Source organism: Schistocerca cancellata, chromosome 2, assembly GCF_023864275.1.
Source record: "Schistocerca cancellata isolate TAMUIC-IGC-003103 chromosome 2, iqSchCanc2.1, whole genome shotgun sequence".
Lineage (NCBI taxonomy): Eukaryota > Metazoa > Arthropoda > Insecta > Orthoptera > Acrididae > Schistocerca > Schistocerca cancellata.
The window spans coordinates 466677279-466699439 of NC_064627.1; the positions used below are offsets into that span (position 1 = coordinate 466677279).

General features: G+C 39.4%; 1 protein-coding gene across 3 annotated transcripts in view; it reads right to left on the reverse strand.

Moving 5' to 3' along the window:
• Positions 1 to 22161, reverse strand: part of LOC126161980 (thialysine N-epsilon-acetyltransferase-like) — a 106242-nt gene that overhangs the window by 15732 nt on the left and 68349 nt on the right. For all 3 annotated transcript variants that reach the window (XM_049918177.1, XM_049918179.1, XM_049918178.1), the window contains exon 5: positions 19186 to 19358. In XM_049918177.1, the coding sequence (XP_049774134.1) occupies positions 19186 to 19358 (173 nt within the window). The remainder of the gene's footprint in view (positions 1 to 19185; positions 19359 to 22161) is intronic.

Sequence of the window (22161 nt, forward strand, 5' to 3'; positions counted from 1 at the left end):
TTGACGCGCAAGTCGCTGAAGTGGCGTCAAATCGAAAGACTTGCACCATGCGAACGGTCTACCCGATGGGAGGCCCTAGTCACATGACATTATTATTATTATCATCAACTTCTACGTTTCCAGCATACACCATGCCTACATACATTATTCAATATACTTTACTTAAGCTATAAGAGTCCCACTATCCTACCAGTCCTTGTTAGGCTAACCTTCTTTGATGCTTTCTTCTCTGGCTTATGTCGTCTTTCCTTGCTCACACATCCTTGTTATGCAGACTTGATGTGAAATCATTCTAGTCTTATATACTTATGTAATTATCATGGTTCTTATACAATTATGCACATATGTGATATGGAATCACCATTGTCCATATATGTTTTGTAAATAGGCAATGTAGAACCATTACAGTAAATGACAATGTGTGCATATTTCCCTAAAGTGTTCCTATATAACCATGTGTGCAATGTAGAACTGTCACAGGAAAAGACAATGTATGCATCCATTCCTGATGTACACATTCCTTTCCCCCTACAGTGCTTGACGGTTCTATCATTTTTTATGTGTAACTTCATTGTTTGGGTACTCATATTTCTTCGCGTGTGTGTGTGTGTGTGTGTGTGTGTGTGTGTGTGTGTGTGTAAGTGTGTTTCTGTAGCCTGTTTCTTCAGCCTACTTATATGTAATAAGTTGTAGATTATTGGAAACCATGGAAATTAGGAAGGACTTCTGCGATAGAAGTAGCTGAATATGGAAAGAGGGAAAGATAGAAAGGTACTCAAATGAGAATTAAGAAATGAAAAAGTAGAAATGGTTGCTAAGATCGAAGAAGTGAAAGAAGATAGCCCCAAAGACAGGAAATCCTTCCCACCCCTTCCCCAAGATCCCTACCTTGCCGGTACTTGAGTGAGAAGCCGGAGTAGGTATGGCGTTAAATCGTCTCCTACAGAATGGACATTCTCACCTTCACCCTTGAGGTCCCTGAAGAAAATCTTAGCAACCCCTATGGAGTGGCAAATGGTGAAGAATCAGTTACACTTGTTTGTGAGGGTTGTTTGAAAGGTGTGGTGTGTGTTCTGTGTTGGCCATGATTTATATGTTGGTGTAAATCATGTTTTAATCTACAACACACACCCCTTCCAAAATCGATACAAATCCTCCCATCTACATTACATCTCATAAAAGGTAAAAAATATTCTGTATTAAATATCAAATTATGTATCATATTATCATCGGCATTTAATTATTTGCACAGTATTATATCTCGTTTTAACTTAATATTTTTTTCATTTTATCAAAATGAATATGCTCCAAAAAGTATAAATTTTAACTTTTACTTGAACATATTACCTTCAGCATGAAACTAGTAATCTCATGAATTCTGGAATTACTTTAAAAGTTATGTGCTAGCTGTGGTTCTCCCTATCTACCCAGAAACATGTGGCAAAATAAGGGTTTACCAGACAGCTTTCAAGAAATTCATCATTAGGGTCCTTATAACGACATCTCATATTGATAGAAACATACTCAATTAATGACATTGATTCCATTTCGACCTCTACACACCAGTTTGCAAAGCAACCTGGAGAAGAGATTACCTTCAAAGAACAGCTTAGGCAAAACTAAGACCTAACTATACATGGATGGCAGGAGAGACTGGCTGGCAAGGCAAAAAAATAAGACCTAACTATATGTGGAGAGTGGGAGAGACTGGCTGGCTGGGCAAAAATAAGACCTAACTATATGTGGAGAGCAGGAGAGACTGGCTGGCTAGGCACATTTAGTCTATCTTACCTCACGGGTAATGTGCGCACCCTTTTCCATCTCATGTCACCACCTAGCAAGTCAAAATAAGTTGGGGGAACATGGGATGAGTCATGAAGACAGGCAGGGGCACCCCTGGAATAACCGAGGACAATGCTATAAAATTTTGTAGTGGGCACAACTCTCTACTCTCTAACCCTGAAGATGACTTAATCCAAATACTTAGCGGGCACAATCCTCTAACAACTGAGGGAGACTCATTCACATACCAGGAGCAGTTTTGGGCGACTTAATCACAGTTCCTTGCTAGTATGTTTCTCTATTAAACTGTAATTGGGGGATAATAGGATAGTGTAAGAAGTAGGGGGAATTCAATGGAGGAAAATTTTATTACGGAAGAAACACCGAAAACAACTAGGGATTCAACGGTCGTCCCTCCGCCCGTTAACACAGAATGTTAACAACCCTGGGAGAACAGATGACTCCATCTGGATTCCATGGATCAGATATTAACTTCACTTGAGCAAGCACAGACCAAAACTTCTCATTAAACTTCTTCTGGAAGTCTGCCCAAGACGAAAAGTTTTTAATGTTTACTGTACCCCACTCTGAGGCTTCTCCTAAAAGATACCCTGCCACAAATTCAATCTTTTTTTAATCTTCCCAAATCTTGGGCAAGGCTTAATTGAACCTTTTCAAAAAATGAGAAGGGTGTACTTCCCCATCTGGCTTAAACTTAGGAAACTGCCTAGATAACCCTGAATTTGATTGCCGTTGTAAATCTGTCATTACTTCACTACTTAATACTACGTTAGGAGAAATCACCCTATTTTCCACTTTGTCTTGTATAAGGTTGAATTCTTTCCATAGTTCAGCCACATTTCTCTTAGTGTTACTAAGTTCGGAAGATAAAATCGGAGACACGTTGTCAGAGGTTACTCTAGCGGCAACTTTTCTGTCTACCATCTCTTCTACCTGTTCCTCCAGATAACTGATATTTATTATGACTGAAGTCAGTGAACAGCTGATTGACGTGACTATTTAAAGAACTAGTTAATTCACCTTTCAAATCTATTTTAAAATTTTCCACTTTAGTGGTTAAAATGTCATATTCAGTCTTTAAATTTCCCATGCCTTCACACAACTGGCTGAATTCCTTATTTTGTTCATCTACTTTTGCACTTAACAATCCTAAAGTTTTGTTCTGAATGTCCAATTTATTATTTACACTCCTGGAAATGGAAAAAAGAACACATTGACACCGGTGTGTCAGACCCACCACACTTGCTCCGGACACTGCGAGAGGGCTGTACAAGCAATGATCACACGCACGGCACAGCGGACACACCAGGAACCGCGGTGTTGGCCGTCGAATGGCGCTAGCTGCGCAGCATTTGTGCACCGCCGCCGTCAGTGTCAGCCAGTTTGCCGTGGCATACGGAGCTCCATCGCAGTCTTTAACACTGGTAGCATGCCGCGACAGCGTGGACGTGAACCGTATGTGCAGTTGACGGACTTTGAGCGAGGGCGTATAGTGGGCATGCGGGAGGCCGGGTGGACGTACCGCCGAATTGCTCAACACGTGGGGCATGAGGTCTCCACAGTACATCCATGTTGTCGCCAGTGGTCGGCGGAAGGTGCACGTGCCCGTCGACCTGGGACCGGACCGCAGCGACGCACGGATGCACGCCAAGACCGTAGGATCCTACGCAGTGCCGTAGGGGACCGCACCGCCACTTCCCAGCAAATTAGGGACACTGTTGCTCCTGGGGTATCGGCGACGACCATTCGCAACCGTCTCCATGAAGCTGGGCTACGGTCCCGCACACCGTTAGGCCGTCTTCCGCTCACGCCCCAACATCGTGCAGCCCGCCTCCAGTGGTGTCGCGACAGGCGTGAATGGAGGGACGAATGGAGACGTGTCGTCTTCAGCGATGAGAGTCGCTTCTGCCTTGGTGCCAATGATGGTCGTATGCGTGTTTGGCGCCGTGCAGGTGAGCGCCACAATCAGGACTGCATACGACCGAGGCACACAGGGCCAACACCCGGCATCATGGTGTGGGGAGCGATCTCCTACACTGGCCGTACACCACTGGTGATCGTCGAGGGGACACTGAATAGTGCACGGTACATCCAAACTGTCATCGAACCCATCGTTCTACCATTCCTAGACCGGCAAGGGAACTTGCTGTTCCAACAGGACAATGCACGTCCGCATGTATCCCGTGCCACCCAACGTGCTCTAGAAGGTGTAAGTCAACTACCCTGGCCAGCAAGATCTCCGGATCTGTCCCCCATTGAGCATGTTTGGGACTGGATGAAGCGTCGTCTCACGCGGTCTGCACGTCCAGCACGAACGCTGGTCCAACTGAGGCGCCAGGTGGAAATGGCATGGCAAGCCGTTCCACAGGACTACATCCAGCATCTCTACGATCGTCTCCATGGGAGAATAGCAGCCTGCATTGCTGCGAAAGGTGGATATACACTGTACTAGTGCCGACATTGTGCATGCTCTGTTGCCTGTGTCTATGTGCCTGTGGTTCTGTCAGTGTGATCATGTGATGTATCTGACCCCAGGAATGTGTCAATAAAGTTTCCCCTTCCTGGGACAATGAATTCACGGTGTTCTTATTTCAATTTCCAGGAGTGTATTTGAGTATTCACTGTGTCTATTTCTCTACTTAAATTAGCACTCTGTGCATCAAGCTTTTCACTTAGAGATGCTGAATCTGCCTTCTGGTCATCCAACTTAGCATTCAACTGAGTATTTACTGAATCTAACTTAAGACTCTGAGCATTTAAAATTGCACTCTGTGCTTCTAAGTTTTTACTTAAAGTAGTAATTTGGGCGTTTTGAGCTTTGATTAAATCCACTACTTCAAAAAAGGCTGGCATTTCCCTACTCACTTTAATAGCTGTGGCTAGTTCTGAAGTTTCTGCTAGTTACTGTTCTTGATCCATAACTTTACACATTTTAGACCTTGTGAGCATTTAAAAAAATTCTACTCTACTTATAATAACTACAATATTACAGTCTAATTCAACAGTTCCTTCAACTTTATACTCAAACAATTACTGTTTTACGCTCACCCAGCGTAGAGTTCTAGCTGCGTTGGTTAGCAGATATGTATTCAGCACTGGTGAACAGCACTGGTGATGGCGGCATTGAATGTTACTTTCAGCGTCATTGTCGGCGAGTGGGTGTGGAGTCAACACCGGTGAGCTCCACTGGCGCCGGCGTCGTCAGATGTAAGGCTGGTTACTGCGTCAGTTGCGATGTGTGTGAGAGCTGTGTATTCTCCACACCGAATCTTCTTAGTTGAAGTGTTCTCAGTGTAACTCTGCTTAGTCTAAAATGTTGAGGTCTATTCTTCATTCCTTTGATGTTATTACTTTCTTAAGTCTCTTACTGTGATGCATCCACAAATTTCTTCCATTTGGTTTCTTGGAGTCAATCCAATTACTCGAAACAGTTCTCTTATCTTGTTACGCCTGGTTGCTATGGCAACTCAAAAAAATCTTCTTCCCATTTCCATCTTAAAATTCCCATTTTCCTATAGTCCTGTCACGGTAACCACATTCTAACGTTTTTACAACACGACGAGCGGTGTGAAACTGGATTGAATTCACAATTCACACCTCTCTCTCATCAGTTGACTTATGTGATGTGCCTAGATGATCCTCTTCTCTGGATAGTCAGCTACAGCGATCTCCCAGAAGCTGCTTCTCCAGAGACTATCGCTGCTTATAGGAATTTAAAAGACTCTACTTTTGTAATAATTGGGCACACGTAGAAAACTTTCAGTTCAATCAGTGTATATTTTCACTTCAACAGGAAACCAGTTTACCATTTCTTGTATGAGCATTTAAACTCTGTTAAGCCAACTGAGTCATCAATCATTAGACTCTATTAATATACATTTATATCATGGTTGGTTTAATAACCACCACAAATTATTAACGTCTCACCTCTAGCGAGTTCCATACATGAAATAAGTAAGTCTCTATTCAATCCATGCTTCATCTGTCTCTTTAACAATTATTACAGTACCATAAACCACAGAATATTACACAAACACTCCTTGTCCTTTTAATACAGCTTCCAAGGTGCGACCGGCACACTTGTCGTTGCCGCTCGTCTGACGCAGCTCCTGTCCCATGACAAACATCAGTCCTGCACACACAGACATGTGTTGCACAGTAAATAGGCTCTCTCACACTTATCTTTAAAACATCACGTGTTCGAGGTGGCAGAAGGTCAAGTGGTTCCAGAATTTATGTGGAAATTCTTGAATCATTACAAGCTAAACAGATAATTGCGTCATGCAACATAGAGTCTGCATAAGAGTCATTATGGGCATCAGTAATGAATTGACACTTATGGCTAAGGCCATGAAGTTCAGCTGCCCAGTCCTGTATGACTGGTTTGGTTTCTTGCAGCATCAGCAGAGTCAACTCATGCCGCTATGACATGCATTCATTCGCAATGGTTATTGGACAATAAATTGCTCATGTGATCAAAATTAAGAGCTGCCTGTTCTTGTAAAGTGGCAAGCAGATATAGTAATTGATACACCTTAGGTGGAATCCAGGAGAGGAATAAGGTTTTGCACAAATTCGAGTCTGTCAAACCAAAAGCCAAAAAAATACTGTCCAAGTCTTTTTTTTGTAAGCTTTTTGTAATCCTCAGCTGAAACATCATATGGAGGAACTGCACCCAGTCTGTTAATGGAAATCAAATTTTTCATTGCCAAAGTAAGCTGTTCAGTTAGGGACAGTAGCATGGTGTCCATTGACTAAACCTGATGAAACAACACTTAAAGACTGCACACATGGAAACCATTCCAAACTCTTTGCCAATCATTTGGTAATCAAGTAACACATGAAACCAATCGAACTAACACAAAAATGACTTTATTCATAAACTTTTGAACAATAATGGAGATAAGCCTCTCATAATGCCACACATAACAAGCCAAAAGAAACATACAGAAGGTGTAACATAAGTGATACACACAGCAACTAATGTGAGTGATAAAAACTAAAAGAACATAGTGAGAGTGAGTCATTGCTGCTCCATGCATATATAGATGCAAATCACTGGTAGATGACACTGTGGAGCTCATGCTATATGCATGCTTCCTACAGGCAGCCTCTAGTGGCTGGTCCATGCTTATACAGTTGGTGGCTGATTTAAGTACATACGTGCATTGACACTACACTCAGTGCACTCACATTCACATGCACTAGTAGCAGGACACAGCAAATAGTACACGATGTATAGCTTTAGAAAGGTTGAGTAAAGAGTCCTAGGCAATTCTTTATTCCAAAATTTTTAGGGAAAGAGAAAGAAACACTACATGTAGTTCAGAGCTTGTAAGACGTTCCCCACCAGTATATGCCAACAATACTGTGACAAACAAATAGAAGTGTTAAATTATTGTGATTACAGCTCGATATAAACTCAACTGGGAACAGAATACCACAGAACTACCAAAGCACCTAAACAATTCTCTATCTGCACAATGAATGTTCGCAGACATAAGTGATACAAAAATAAAAAGATTAGCATATTATGCTTACTTTCATTCCATAATGTCACACAGTATTATTTTTTGGGGTAACACATCAAGACCAGCTAAAGTTTTCTGGGTCCAGAAATGTATGATAAGAATTATACAATGGAAACTCCAGAATATCCAATATTTAAGGGAAAGATAGATTGCTACTTACTGTAAAGATGACACATTAAGATGCAGAGACACACAACTAAAAGACATTTACACATTAGCTTCTGTCCACAGCCATTGTCAGAAAAAGAAACACACACACATTCATTAACACAAACAAGTACACCCCCCCCCCCCCCCCACACACACACACACAACTGCCATCTCCTGCAGCTTGGATGAGAATGCAAATGTCACGTAGAATGGAAGCGGCAATCTGGAGGGGGCAGGATAGGGGAAGTGATAGCAATGTATTGGTGGCAGGAGAGAAGAGCACTGTCTGGTGGAATGTGGAGGAACTAGATTGCCAATAGGTGCAAATGTTGGGAGGCTATAGGCCAGGGAGGTGGGGAGGGTGGGGGGGAAAGGTACCGAAAAAGGAGAGGAGCAGAGAGTTGACCTAATCCCAACATTGAACCCTACCTCTCCCAGTTCATACCACTAGCCAACTGTGATCCTCCTCCTCTCCCACCTAACCACCCATTGGTCACCTTCCAGGAATTCCTTACCTGCAACTGGGCCTCACCATTCTTCCCTAGGTCACTTCCTCTGAACACCAAACTTTCAGCAGAAGAAAGAGCAGTCATTCACAACCTCAAAACAAATCCTGATCTAATCACATTACCTGCAGGCAAAAGGTACAGCACTGATTTTATTAATTGCAGTAACTACTTGGTGGAGGGCCTCTGCCAAATATCAGACTCCTCCACTGATAAACTCTGTCAGAGTGATCCCCTTTCTCACAAATCCAACATGAGCACCAGTCCCTGCTGAAAGCCTTAGATCTTTCCCAGATCCTCTCCCCTGAATCCATTTCCCTCCTCATCCCTATGACATCCCACACACCCACCTACATGCTTCACACAATCCACAAACCCAGCAATTCTGGATGCCCAATTGTGCCTGATTATTTTGCCCCCAATGAAAGAATTCTGACCCTCATTGATCTACATCTCCAACTAATTGCTCATAATCTAGCCTTCCACATCAAAGGTACCAACCACTACTTTCACCAACTCTCCACCATTCCCACCCTTTTACTCCCTGGATAGCTACTCATCACTGTTGATGCCACCTCCCTATAGAAGAACATTCCTCATGCTCACAGTCTTACTGCTATAGTACACTACCTTTCCTAATGTCCTTCAGACTCCAAATCTGCTACCTCATTCCTCATGCACCTTAATTACTTCATCTTAACTTGCAACTACTTCCACTCTGAAGGAAGGATATGCAAGCAAGTCTGCAACACAGGGGGGAAAAAGAAACAGGACATTTGCATAGCACCCTCCTATACCAATCTGTTTATGGGTCACCTAAAGGAGACTTTAATTGTTTCCCAAAATGCCAAACCATTAATCTGGTTTGCATTCACTGATGATATCTTCAAGATCTCCACCACACACTGTCAGGTGGCTTGAGGAGTATGAATGTAGATGTAGATCTAGACTTAGGGCCAAGACACCATTCTTCATTACTTCATTACCTCAACACCTTCTCTCCCTCAATCCAATGTGCCATATCCTGGACATAGACCTCCTCCTCCCTGATGGCTCCAACCACACCTCTGTCCACATTAAACTCACCAACCACCAATAGTAGCTGCATTTCAACAACTGTACTCCCTTCCACACCAAAAAATCCTTCCCATGCAGCCTGGTCACCTGCAGATGGCATATCTGCAGTGACAAGAACTCCCTTGCCCAGTATGTTGAGGATTTCACCAACATCTTCACAGACAAGCATTATCCCCCAGACATAGTCTGCAAACAGAACTACTGTGCCATTTCTCCTCATACCCCCAATCTTCTCACCATGCCCGAGAAACAGCCACAAAGAAGTGCCCTTTCATACCACTCCAGATTAGAACAACTGATCCACATCCTTTGCAAGGGCTCTGATTAGCTATCATAATGCCCTGAAATGATGGACATCCTACCCAATATCCTTTCCACCCCTCCCAATGTCGTGTTCCATCACCCACCCAACCTCCACAATATCCTAGTCCATCCCTATGTCACTCCCAATCCCAAACACTTGCCACCATAATCACATCCCTATGGCAAACCCAGGTTCACGACCTGCCCAGTCCACCCACTCAGCACTTATTATTCCATTCCTGTCAAGGCTTAACGTGCCCCATCAGTGGCTAGTCCACCTGTGAAAGCAGCTGTGTCATGTAAGAGCTCTGCTCCTATCATTGCACAGATTTTTATATTGGTATGACTACCAACCAGCTATCCAACAGGATGAATGGCCACTGCCAAATTGTGGCCAAGAGCAAGGAAGACCACCCTATGGCACAACTTGCAACTGAACATGACATGTTTGATTTAATGGTTGTTTCACTAGCTGAGCCATCTGGATACTCCCTACCACCAGCTTTTCTGAAATGCACAAATGGCACTTAGCCTTACAATGCATTCTCCAATCCCGAAATTATGATAACATACAGTCCCCACAACCTCCACATAACATTTTCCATCCCCTCTGTCCTACCATCTCCTCCCTCTTCTTGTCTACCACCCTCTTTGTGTGCCACTCTCTGCCAAAGCACCCACCCATCTTCCTCGCTCCTCTCCTTTTTCACTCCTTGTTGCCTTGCCGCCCTTCCCCACCTCCCTGTCCCACAGCCTCCCATGATTGCACCTGTTGGCAGTCTAGTCCATGTACACTGGGTCATACAGCACTTTTCACTCTCCCCAATCATGCATTGCTATCCCTTACCCTTCACTGCCCCCTCCAGATTGTTCTTCCAATCTATGTGACAGTTTCATTCTGGTTTGAGCTGCCAGAGATGGCAGTCATGTGTGCACGAGTTGTGTTTGCGTGTGTGAATGAATATGTGTGTGTGTGTGTGGGGGGGGGGGGGCCTTGAAGAGGGTTGTTTAGGGAAATGGTGATGCTAACTACTGATTCCCAATACATTTTTTTCTTAATGAAATTTGTCATTAAAAATGTATCTCATTTTCAAATCAAGAGTTCATGGACAAAATACTAAAAAACAAGAATTATCGTCACAAAACTTTAAAGTCACATATCCATTATTCAGGTACATTTTCCATAACTTGCCAGCAGCCATAAAAACCTTCTACTAATAAAGTTCAGTTTATGAGGAGCCAAATTCTAGTCCAGTGATTAATTTCTTAGTTGAACCAACTGATGTGTATATGTTACTAATAATACAAAACAAATTGAGTATTAGTTCAACGTCACTTATGTACAAACTCAGGGCAGTAATGCATCCTTGTAAATAAGTGTTGTATAATGATTCTTCTATTTTAAGATGTGTGCCTACAACAGCCTATAATTTTCAAAATGCCCCAGTGTACTGAAAATCTGCATGTTTAGTGACAAGCTATTCATCATCTTTTAAATAAAATATCTTTTAAGATTTTTTTGACTTATTTCATATCCACAAGGATAATTTCTCTTTGTATCTGTGGAAGGTACAGTGTGCAAATGAATATGAAGAGATCAAAAATAAATTATAGCAATGTGGTGTACATTTGTACATAATTAAGCATAAATTTGTCAAATTCACTAACAGCTGGAGGACAATTAACAGCAAGAGACTGAAAGAAGATTGAGACTTAGTACCAAGTTAGTCAAGTTACATATTGTATACATTTCTCTAGAATCTTCAAATTAAAGCAGAGGTTCCAGTCACCTAAAGCACATTTGAGGCAAATATAACAAAATTCTTCACTGTTTCATGAAAAAAACTAAAACTGTGCACTTTGCACAAAAAATTCAATATTAAAATAATTTTGCAAGGACGAATTGAAGCATTAATAGACTCAAAACAAATACACTCAGTAAGGTAAATGATAATAGCAGCAGTAAGACAGTTGATGGTAAATTCAAATCACTGGCCACTAAATTTAATGAGCTCTTGCTAATGTTAGCTGAAAGCATGAGAACAAAAAATGGTCTGTTAGAGTTACTCCACCAGAAAACATCTGTTTTTCCTAATCAATTGTTAAAGAGATCACAAATGCACTTAGGCCACTTAAAAGCAGTAATTCTGGTTATAATGATATTTCAACAGTAGTACTAATATTTCGTGCTGATTTGGTAACATCCTCTTTGTTTTACCCTTGTAATTGGTCAATGAGTCAAGATGAATTTTCTGAAAGATATAAATGTGCAAGAAACAGTATATAATTATAACGTTCTCCAAGGTTCAATGGCTGACCCACACCTATTCTTGATTTACGTAAATTATATACCACGGAAACTTAGTCACCACGGAAACTTAAGGACTCTTCAAAAATTGTGATGTTTGTTGAGGACACTAGTATTCTGACAGTCTGACAGGGACTGCAGACACATTCCAACCAGACAAAGACATAAGAATAATTTTAACAAGCTTACAACTGCCCCACAGCAAACAGGTTAATCTTTAATCTTATAAAGACTCATAGTATCAGTATCAAATTTCAGGCAAATAAAAGTTACTTACAGGGCCCAAAAACAGAGATAAACTGACACACACAAGATCAAAGTCCTTGTGTGATGTTTCAAGGCATCCAGATGGTTAACTAGCTGAAGTGGCACCAGAATGTTGATAAGCTACCAAAAAAACTTAAGTTATGCTTGATTTTGCACTTACAATTCTGTCTCTTTGTGTTGCCCTGCAGACAGGAGTGCTAGCATACTTTTTTCACTCAGTACTGTTCTATGGAATTATGTTCTGAAGGAATGCAAAAAATAATTAATTGTGTAGAAGTGCACAGAAAGATTATTACTTAAAGTTGACAACTGAATATCTTTCAGTAGTCTCTCCAGGGCTTTGGGATCCATACACTTACATGACTCAAGTTTTATCTCATACTGGTATTTTTCTTAACAGTAAGAGTGAATATAGGATGAATTCTGAAATTCATAATGACAGCACTAGAAGTAAAAGTAATTCCCATAGGGGCTGTGTCTTTTAGTATAACATATCAGTTTGGGGAAAGTGACGTTTTATTCAACATCTGCCTTACAGACAAATGATGGTTGCGACATTGGAAAGTATTTGTTTCATTAGTTAAGTAATTTAGAATCACATACTGTTCAGAAATTTGTTTCTTATTGTGCGTATACACTGGCCCATATGGATGCAAAGCATCTCCAAGGTGGAATGATGACTGCAGTTTTACTATGTGTTCCTGTACTTGCTGGTTGAGCAGTTGCTCTGTGCTATGACATCCTGGCATAGAGAGGCAAGGTGCACCACGGAACAGCACATATAGTGACAATGGGAGTGACGTCTCAGAGAGGAGATGAAGCTGAATCAGGGTGTATACGTGGACAAGGAAAAAAAATTCCCGGATTTTTCCCGGATTTCCCGGTTAAAAATACACTTTCTCCCGGATGAAAACACACTTTTTCCGTGCTATTAAGTGACAGGATTTTTTTTTTTTTGTTGCATCAATAAGTACGCTGTATATTTTCGTATCACGAAAGTATAAATTCGAATCCCACCAAACACCGCATGTTACTTTCCGAACCATGTAATCGAGATTACGATACGCTTTTGTAAGCGAGTCATTGCTCATGTCACGTGATCCCGCCAGCCGATGACAGCAGATATTCAGAGCGTAGGACACGTGATGTAGTCCGCTAATAGCAACATCACTGTTAAGTAGCGCGGATACACAAACAGGAAAAGTTAATGTTTTAAATTAATATACACGTACAACATTGGTCTCTAAGGTTAATAAGCTGCAACAGAAGCTAAGCTTTCACATATAATGTTGATTTTTCTTGCCCGTGTTACACTTTAAGATACATCACACAAATGTGCCAGCAAAATTTTTAGCCGAGTCCAGTGACTTGTTCTCAAAGTTTTCCACAAATAAATTAGCTACCGCAGAGGAGCGAGAGCTTCCCGTAGCACTACATCAATTTGCTCATAATAACGACACGATTGTCTGATCTGGGCTCTAAATACTTCTAATCGCTCGTCATCAAACGCTCTGTGATTTAAGGAATTCATCGCACATTCTCACACATAGTTCCACTTGCGAAAGAGGAAATTTGCTTTGAAAGTAACTTTTTTCAAACAGCCATTCGCAATATTTTCCCGCGACCTGTTAGAAATAGGTTCGTTTCAGCAGTCGTCAGAGAGCGCCAGGTAAGAGGCGCCACCGCGCTTTGGCAGCTACGATGACGCAGGAAGCCCGTATGTTCGTATGTGTAAAACATTAAAAGATCTTACGTTATGTCATAAAAGAAAAGAGGCCGAAATATCGTTGTCTAATGCTGGGTAAGTTGTTAATACAAATACTACCCATGACTGGTGTGGTGTCTCAAATCTGATTACGTTTATTCTGTCGCTGTCTGCTAGATAAAACAAAATAGGACTTTCTAACACTGCAGAAATTGTAACACATACCAAATAAACGAGACTGTTTTTGCACAAATGGTCATTTTTATAACACGACAGAATATAATTCACGAAGACCAACATAAAATGACTATTAGGCCTACTACAAGCAAATAGTTTAATGTTAGAAAATAGTTTCACATTTCATTCATACGCCCCAGTTTCTCGAGCATGAGATCGAAAAGTAGTAGTACGAGATTTTTACTTAAATTTGGAATCGTCATATTCTTCCCTAATTGGTGTGATGTCCCCGTTCCTCGTTCTAACAAACAATCTTGTCATGACTAACTCTGGAACTATTCCTGCCTTTGTCAAAATTTAGTAGCTGGTTAACTTCACTAACCCTGCCAGAATCACCGGTTTAGTTATCCCTGATTATTCTCCGGTTAGGCGTTGTTATGTTCGTACAAACCACTTTCCGCCCTACTTCCAGAATAGAAGTTAATCGGCTGCTAGAAGGGGGCTGTACAACTGGCCCTTACAAGTGGAGCGATCTGGCCAAAAATTTTCTGACAAAATTTCATTTTCTTGGATACACCGAAAAGATAATACGTAATCTTTCTTACCTGTTATTCCTGTTAGTCGTTTATTTCCACTCTGGTAGTCTGACTCTATGGATTTCGCTAGTAATTATAGCACAGCTGATCATTCCAAGCCCAATCAACCACATAATCAGACAGCGGTTGGCGTTCACTCGTTCGGCTTTACTCTGCTCAGCTCGTATAACCCGGTCCCCTTTTGCTTGCAGGAAAGTTTATTTCTAGATGCGACGACGATTCCCCTGACAGACATCACGTACACTAGGCACGCATTCAAAAATTAACTTATGATTCATTCAGAAATCAACTTACAGAGTGCGTTCAAAAACCAAGAGGGATGCGTTTCAAAATCACGAGTAATCGGTAGACCAACGTGCGCTGGATGCTAGGCTCTTTGTGAAACATGATTTTTTTCTTCTCAGGAATATGAATTTGGCGCCCCCTCCACCCCCGTAATTGTCATTCGGGTCAGATACATCGGTTTGCCCCGCCACTCAACTGCGCATGCGCATGAGCCCGCTCGTAACTCCTATAACGAATCTAGTTAAACCGTTGTGACGTCACTCTCATCGGAGACATTTTGTTGTTATAAAGCATTGCATAGTCTTCCTAACACCTTTGACACATTTTGTTGTTGGCAAACGTTTGTATGAGCACTATGTTTTGTTGTTGTTTATGGCACATTTCCTTTGCGATTTATGTTTCATTTTCATATTTTTTTCTCGTTCACGTTTTATTGTTGTAGTATTATTCTGCAGTAGTGGGATAGAGTAATATCCTTTGTTAGAGCATCGATTCTTACCAGTCAATGTTGCAAAAATTTAACTGAAACCTAAAATAATGAAAAATTCCCGGAATTCTAAAAAATTCCCGGGTTTTTCCCGGTTTTCTCCCGGATGAAAAAATTTCCGGGTTTTTCCCGGATCTCCCGGTTGTCCCGGGTCGTATACACCCTGTTAATGTTTAGATGGTAATTTATGCATATCATACAGATTCAAAACAACGGCAGACTAATGTATTCCTGTGAATTGTATATGCTGTGTTAATATATTGTAACTGATGGATCAATATAATCATATTTGAAGAAGGACTTACTATTACTGGAGAAACTGAAGGTATATTAATAGTTTACAGTTTTCAGTTCAGGAGAAGTTGAAAAAGTGAAGAAGTACATATTAAAGAAGAACTACACAGTTTGTCTGAACAAAATTTCAGACTAACGATGATCATAATCTAAACACACTGCTGCCTCACACAAGTTAAAAGCACTTTATTGACACTGCATTGGTTTACAATGGAGTTGGACAGTCTGGTGTAAAGCTCTGTAGCAGGCTGCCTGTAGACATTGAAATGGAACTTGGAAGTCCCCAGTATTACAAAACAAAGTAAAGGAGTATCTTGTTAGCTGTTCCTACAGTTTATCAGAATATTTGGACTCGTAGGCATAAATTCGTTTGAATAATAATGTTCATATTAAATAGGTTTTTAATTTTTCCTGTATATAAACAGTTGATAGTAGTCTCTAGAAGTAATTACCTTAATTATCAGTGTTAGTAAATCAGCACTACTTATAATATCTTTTTACTACACTTCAGAGAAGCAGTCTATAGTGGCCACTTCTGCCTGCTAACATATACCTTGATTTGTTCAACATACATGCATGTCTACTTCATGATGAGATTCACTGAACACACTGTATGGATGACTGAATCTAATGCTTTCAATAATATCTTGCCTATTTTTACAGTTATTTTGCATACTGTGAAGCAGAATTTTAAACAAACACACAATTATCTCATATCTCAGTACTAAATCACTATGTCAAGGCAATGTGACACTCAAGAAGTACTCAACAACAGTAAAACAACCAATTCAATTCAATTTATTGCCTGTAACACCTAATTTTACATGCATGTGCATTTTCAACTAAGCATAATGTTTGAAAATTACAATTTTTTAGTTTACATTATTTCTTATTACATTTTAGTTCATGATAAATTCCAGTTACATGGGTATTTTTGGATAAGCCACTGCTGGACTGTATTCCAGTTATATGGGTATTTTTGGATAAGCCACTGCTTGACTCTCTTTTTAAAAGTATCCCCTGTCAATATATTTACTTCATTTGGTAACAAGTTATTAAAAACAGCTTCTTTGACATAGGGGCTTTTTGCTGTTAAATTTAATCTTCTGTTAGCCATATGAAAATCTTTTCTATGCCTTGTTTCATAGTTGTGAATATCCACATTTCTTTTTGTGATCTTACTGTCTTCTTTCACTAGCATTATAGTATCTAGTATATACATAGCATAAACTGTGAGAATATTGTGTCTAATGAATAGGGGTTTCAAAAAGTTCCTGGTTTTACTTTTGCTATGATCCTCAAGGCTCACCTCTGGAGTATGAAAACTCTTTTCATATTAGTTTGGCATGTCCCACCCCATAGTACTATAACTTAAGAAAAGAAAGGATACACTAATCCATAATATACAGTCCTTAGGGTTTAAGATTTAAGATATGGTGATAATCGTCTTACTACATATAGACTGGGTGTTATTTGTTTACAGAGATAATCAGCTTGCTGCATCCATTAAAGTCGATCATCTGTGCATAAACCCAAGAGTTTACAATCTGTAAATGTTTTTGGTAGAATTTCATCAGTCACAGTATTTTGTCTGTTTGGACCACTGGATTTAAAATTAATAATATTAGTTTTTCTATGTTTACCTTTAGGTTCTCTCTTTCAAAGTGAGCTCTTGCTTTTTCAATAAAGTTATGTATCTCTTCCACTAGGCTGGGCTCACTGTCTTCATAGCAGACACCAATGTATCATCCGCATACATATAGATCAACTGCTTATTGTCAAGAGAACTTGGGAAATCATTTACATAGTATACAAATAGGACTGGACGAAAAATAGAGCTCCGAGGAACACCAAAATGCATATTTCTTATACTTGACCTTCTCCTCTCCAGTATTTCTCCATTAGAGTATATAATCTCCGTGCAATGTTGTCTACCCTTTAAATATGTTTCTAGCAATTGCATGAGTTTTCCAGTGACACCACTCTTCACAATTTTTGATAAGAGCACATCATGATGTACTCTATCAAAAGCCCTTGAGAGGTCAAGGAATACACCTGCTGCTTGGGATTTTTCATTTATTTTTTCAAGCACATTATGGACAAATTGTACAGCTGCTGACGTGGTACTTCAACCTCTTCTGAAACCATGCTGGAAATCACTTAATATGTCAGCATTGTTGTAATGTTCCAAAATGTTTTTTAATATTATTTTCTCTATCAGTTTGCTGCAGAATGTCATATGTGGTTACTGCGGGTAGTGTTCTGTAGTTCTATTTGTTACAGGACTCAAATAAGTGCCGTATATCCTGTTTCAGAGAGACATCATTTTCAATGGTATCTATGAAGCAATTATTAAAAATATTGCTGACTAGAATAGGACCAGAGATATCTTCATTATTCACAGTTAATTGTACAATATTAACTTTAGTTTCTGTTTCATTGCTTCTGATTTTATTTACAAACGACCAGTAAGTCTTTGAAATGTTATCTGAATCTTGTATCAGTTGGCTGATTCCTTCTTATTTTAATCTCCTGACTTCCTTGCGGTACTTATATTTGTACTACTTGTAGAGTTCTTTAATTAACTCTGAGTTAGTCAGTCTGTATAAGCTATACACTTTTCCATTTTTTCTTACAGATCTTTTGTTTTAAAATCCAGTGGCGCAGGTTCTGATTTTGAAGGCTGATTTTTCTGGATACTCACTTTTCTTAATGGCACGGCTCTATTTAAGTGCTCAGTCATAATTTCTGTGAACATGTTACATTTGTTGTTGACCCAAATGGTAGTTATAACTGATGCTAATGTTTTCTGGCTTAAACTGTTTCTTAGTGTAGCAATGTTGTTTGCAGATATATTTGTCTCTGCATGTACTTTTTTTTGTTTGAATTTGGTATTCCTTTTTAAAACTAGTGTTTGGCCTAAATGATCTGAGAGGTGACTATTTATTATGTCTGTTGCGATGATGTGGTCATAATTTGTGATAACATGATCAATTGAACTACTATGTGTGTTAGCTATTCTGGTGGGTACTAGTCCAAGAAGATTTTTAGCTCCATAAGACAGGGTACAATCTGTAAAACGTTTGCTTTCGTGACCATCATGTAAACTGTTGATGTTCAGATCTCCCAGTATGACAGGATTTACACTTCTACAGCCTGACATTAATTTACTTACGACTCCATCAAGTGATTTCAGAAAAGCATCAAAGTTTCCACAGGGGGATCTATATACACCTATGACATAGAAAGGAAAAGTGCAAAATGTAATTTTAAGAATTGCAATTTCGAAATCTTTGTCAACACAGCATGTTGTTTTATACAGAAACCACATGACACAAGGTGTCAACAACAGTAAAACATATTGCATTAAATTGAAGTAAAATAAAACAAGGTGTATGTAAGTTATGACAAAGACCTGGTAGTTGTCTATTGTGCCAACTTGTCTTGTTCACATGGAATATGAAAGTTTTGATAGTATTTTGGAATTAATCTTAAGCTTCTTGTGGTGTAACCAATTGCATTTTATGGTAAATTTTTCACATAAAGCAATAATATTAAATTATCATTAATATTAAAAATTCATTAAATCCAGTGTATATAGTATACTTATTTACTTGGGCTGCTGAAACAATGGCTTGTTTTTCCAGGCTGATTTAATACCCAAGCACACAAATAACAGTATGGATAAAACCTTACCTTTGCCACCTTATCAAAAAGAGCTGAACCAAGCTTTGATCCCCTGTACTCAGGTGTAACATAAATATCCTCTAAGTAAATTGTACGTCCCCTTTGAGAGGAATAGGAAAAGAAATACAAAGCATGTCCAATAAGCTTTGCACAGCTGTCTCCCATTTTCAATACATCTGAAACTGTTAAAACATTGCAATCTTCTTTATGTTACATCCCACTAAATTAAGTAAACAATTATTTCCTTAATGAGTTTAAGATGCATAAATCATAATTACTGATAACATTAAATCAGAACCAGGGTGCCTACACTAAATGCAAACATCATCTGCTGAAATAAGTAGATTCTTATATTACCTTACGACAGCAGACGTACTAAATTAAGTCTGAAGATGAGATAAAAAAACACAATTCTTATTACCATGAACAACAGGACTGGTTGGAGAAGAAAAAAGAAGGTGATCTTCACTGTAAAATAACTCATACCTGTGTTTGGACCCCACATAATCTGGAAGAGGTCTACTACACTTACAGAAATTTCTCTATGATGTCCCCATCCAACAAGAGACTGAAGATTGGTAAAAGAATGCATTATTCTGTTACCTTTTCTCAAAATTGGTGACAGATGTTTAAATAATGATGAACAATATACATACATATATTATCCTAGTACTTAATATCTCAGAGCATTCCCAGCATAAACAATTTGTTCATATTGTAGTCTTAGCAACAGTTTACGGCATGTCTGTCCCTTATGCGAATCTCTTACTGTTATGTATTCTACAGATATATTTGGAGATGTGAATATGTAGCAGAATTAATCACAACACAGACTGTACAATCTGAAAATGGGTCCTGGATATGTAAAAGCTAACTGTGATGGGGTAACTGAACTAATCTTGTAATATAGCATTATGTTTGGTCAGACAGATGTACAGGAAAGTAGCAGAAACAAGAGATGATGCAAATAATATTACAATTATCATGAAGAAAAGACATGACAGAATGTTTCCTCCATTTATTAGTATCACATTTATAACTAATATCAACAACGTTATCCAGAGTCACAGATACACCTTGCGAGTAGTCTACAGAAGACTATAAAATTAAAAAAAAAATTATTAAATAATGGATTGTTACAACAGGAGCAGGAGAGTTATTCTGGATAATACAAGTAGATAAAAAAATAATGTTTCCTTTTCTTTAATAGAAAACATACTTCAAAGTTCTACAGTCGATAATATGAACACCTTATCCTCTTTCTGAGCTCATCATTGGCCTCGTTACGGAGGGATATTGACTCAATTCTTCAGGCAAGCAAATAAGAAGCTGCAGTACACAAAGTGGAAACCAAACATTGCTGCCATGGTCTTGATGCCAAATGTTAGTGGGTGTAATGGTACATCATGACATAAAGCATGTATACTGTGTGCAGTGATAAATATTGATAAAGACAGCACCAGGGTCTTACATTCTTAAGTACCGTCTTTGAAAAACAGTATTGCACACTAGGGATAAACTGAATTAGGTTGCACTGTTTTTAAACAGAGTAACCTTGTAGTCAGAAAGATGGAAATTTAAGCCTCCATCTGGCCAACAAGATTTATGTTTTCTTTGATTTCCTTAAATTACTTCAGGCAAATGGCTCCTACCATAATGGCACAGTCAACTACTTGATCCATCTTTGTCAAAGAAGATCAGTAATAATGTAAAGCCTGTATGTTTCTTTTTTTTCTACCTTAAACTGTAATATCATGACATGTCCAATATTGTTGAACTTTGGTCAACAGATGAATGAAAATACTACCACTAATGAAAGAGAAATGTTTTATTTGGGTTTCAGTGAAGTATATATAGTGGAAAATAACAGTGGAACTGTAACAGACAGAGATCAGATCATAAGGTGGATATGTCAGAATTTACACTTGGTACGTAGATATTTGCTTTCTGAACTGCAATATACACTCACAGTTTATTGAGGATCCAGTTATTATGCCACTGGAAAAGAAGCTGTGGTGGAACTTAGTCAAATTGTGGAAGAGAAGTGAAAATATGTAATTAGAAACTGAAAAAAGAAAGTTGATAGGAAAGCAGTGCCAGTGTGTTACTCCTTCTACAAATTCTAGATTAACCAAAAGTACTACATGAAATGCCATGAATCATGACTTTAACATTTCATTTATATATGACCATTAACTTTCTTGTAATTTCTATTAATAAATATGGTAGCCATAGTTCATTCCACAAACATCATTCTATGACAATGATTACTGACTATTAGACTTTGTGCTCTGAATTTTTTCCCTTGAATATTTTCTTTAATAAGTTGTTGTGGGAATTTTTAGTGTTCAGCAATTGCAGACATTTTTATTCAATAATGTTAAGTAGCATTATTTTTTTAGCTGATTTCCTATTAATATTGCCCATTATATTTTGTACCTATTCAGGATGGTATATTACTCTTCTCAAACTCTTCACTGCCATTACATTCTACCTTTTTCTTCATACCTTCTTAACATCTTTCACACCCACAGTTGAAACTGGGTCATACAAATAACAAATCTAATTACTTTCTTACATCTATGCTGTTATTACTTCTGTAGTGGATGGTGTCAGAATGTGGCATGTTAGAGCTCGGCGAGAACTTTCCGAATGATTTATTTGTTTCCACTACAGTGCTTTGTTCACCTCGGTCCACATCACAAGGCCCTGCATTGATGAGGTAGCACCCCAGCGGCCTGTGAACACAATGCTGTGTTGAGCCGGCTTTGTACGCCAGCTGCAGAGTTCTGATTATGTAAGGATGGCTGCGCCAGCAGCCGACTCAGTGACCTCTGTCCTCGTTGTTACTGCACTGCTCCGCTGGGAGCCGTAGGCTGGCCCTGCTGCTGCTTCTTCCTTGGCTGGCATAGCTGGGAATGCGGTGGCAATGACTGCCCGCGATCCGGCGTCCGAATCTGCGGCCCTCACCACAAAAGTCTCCGG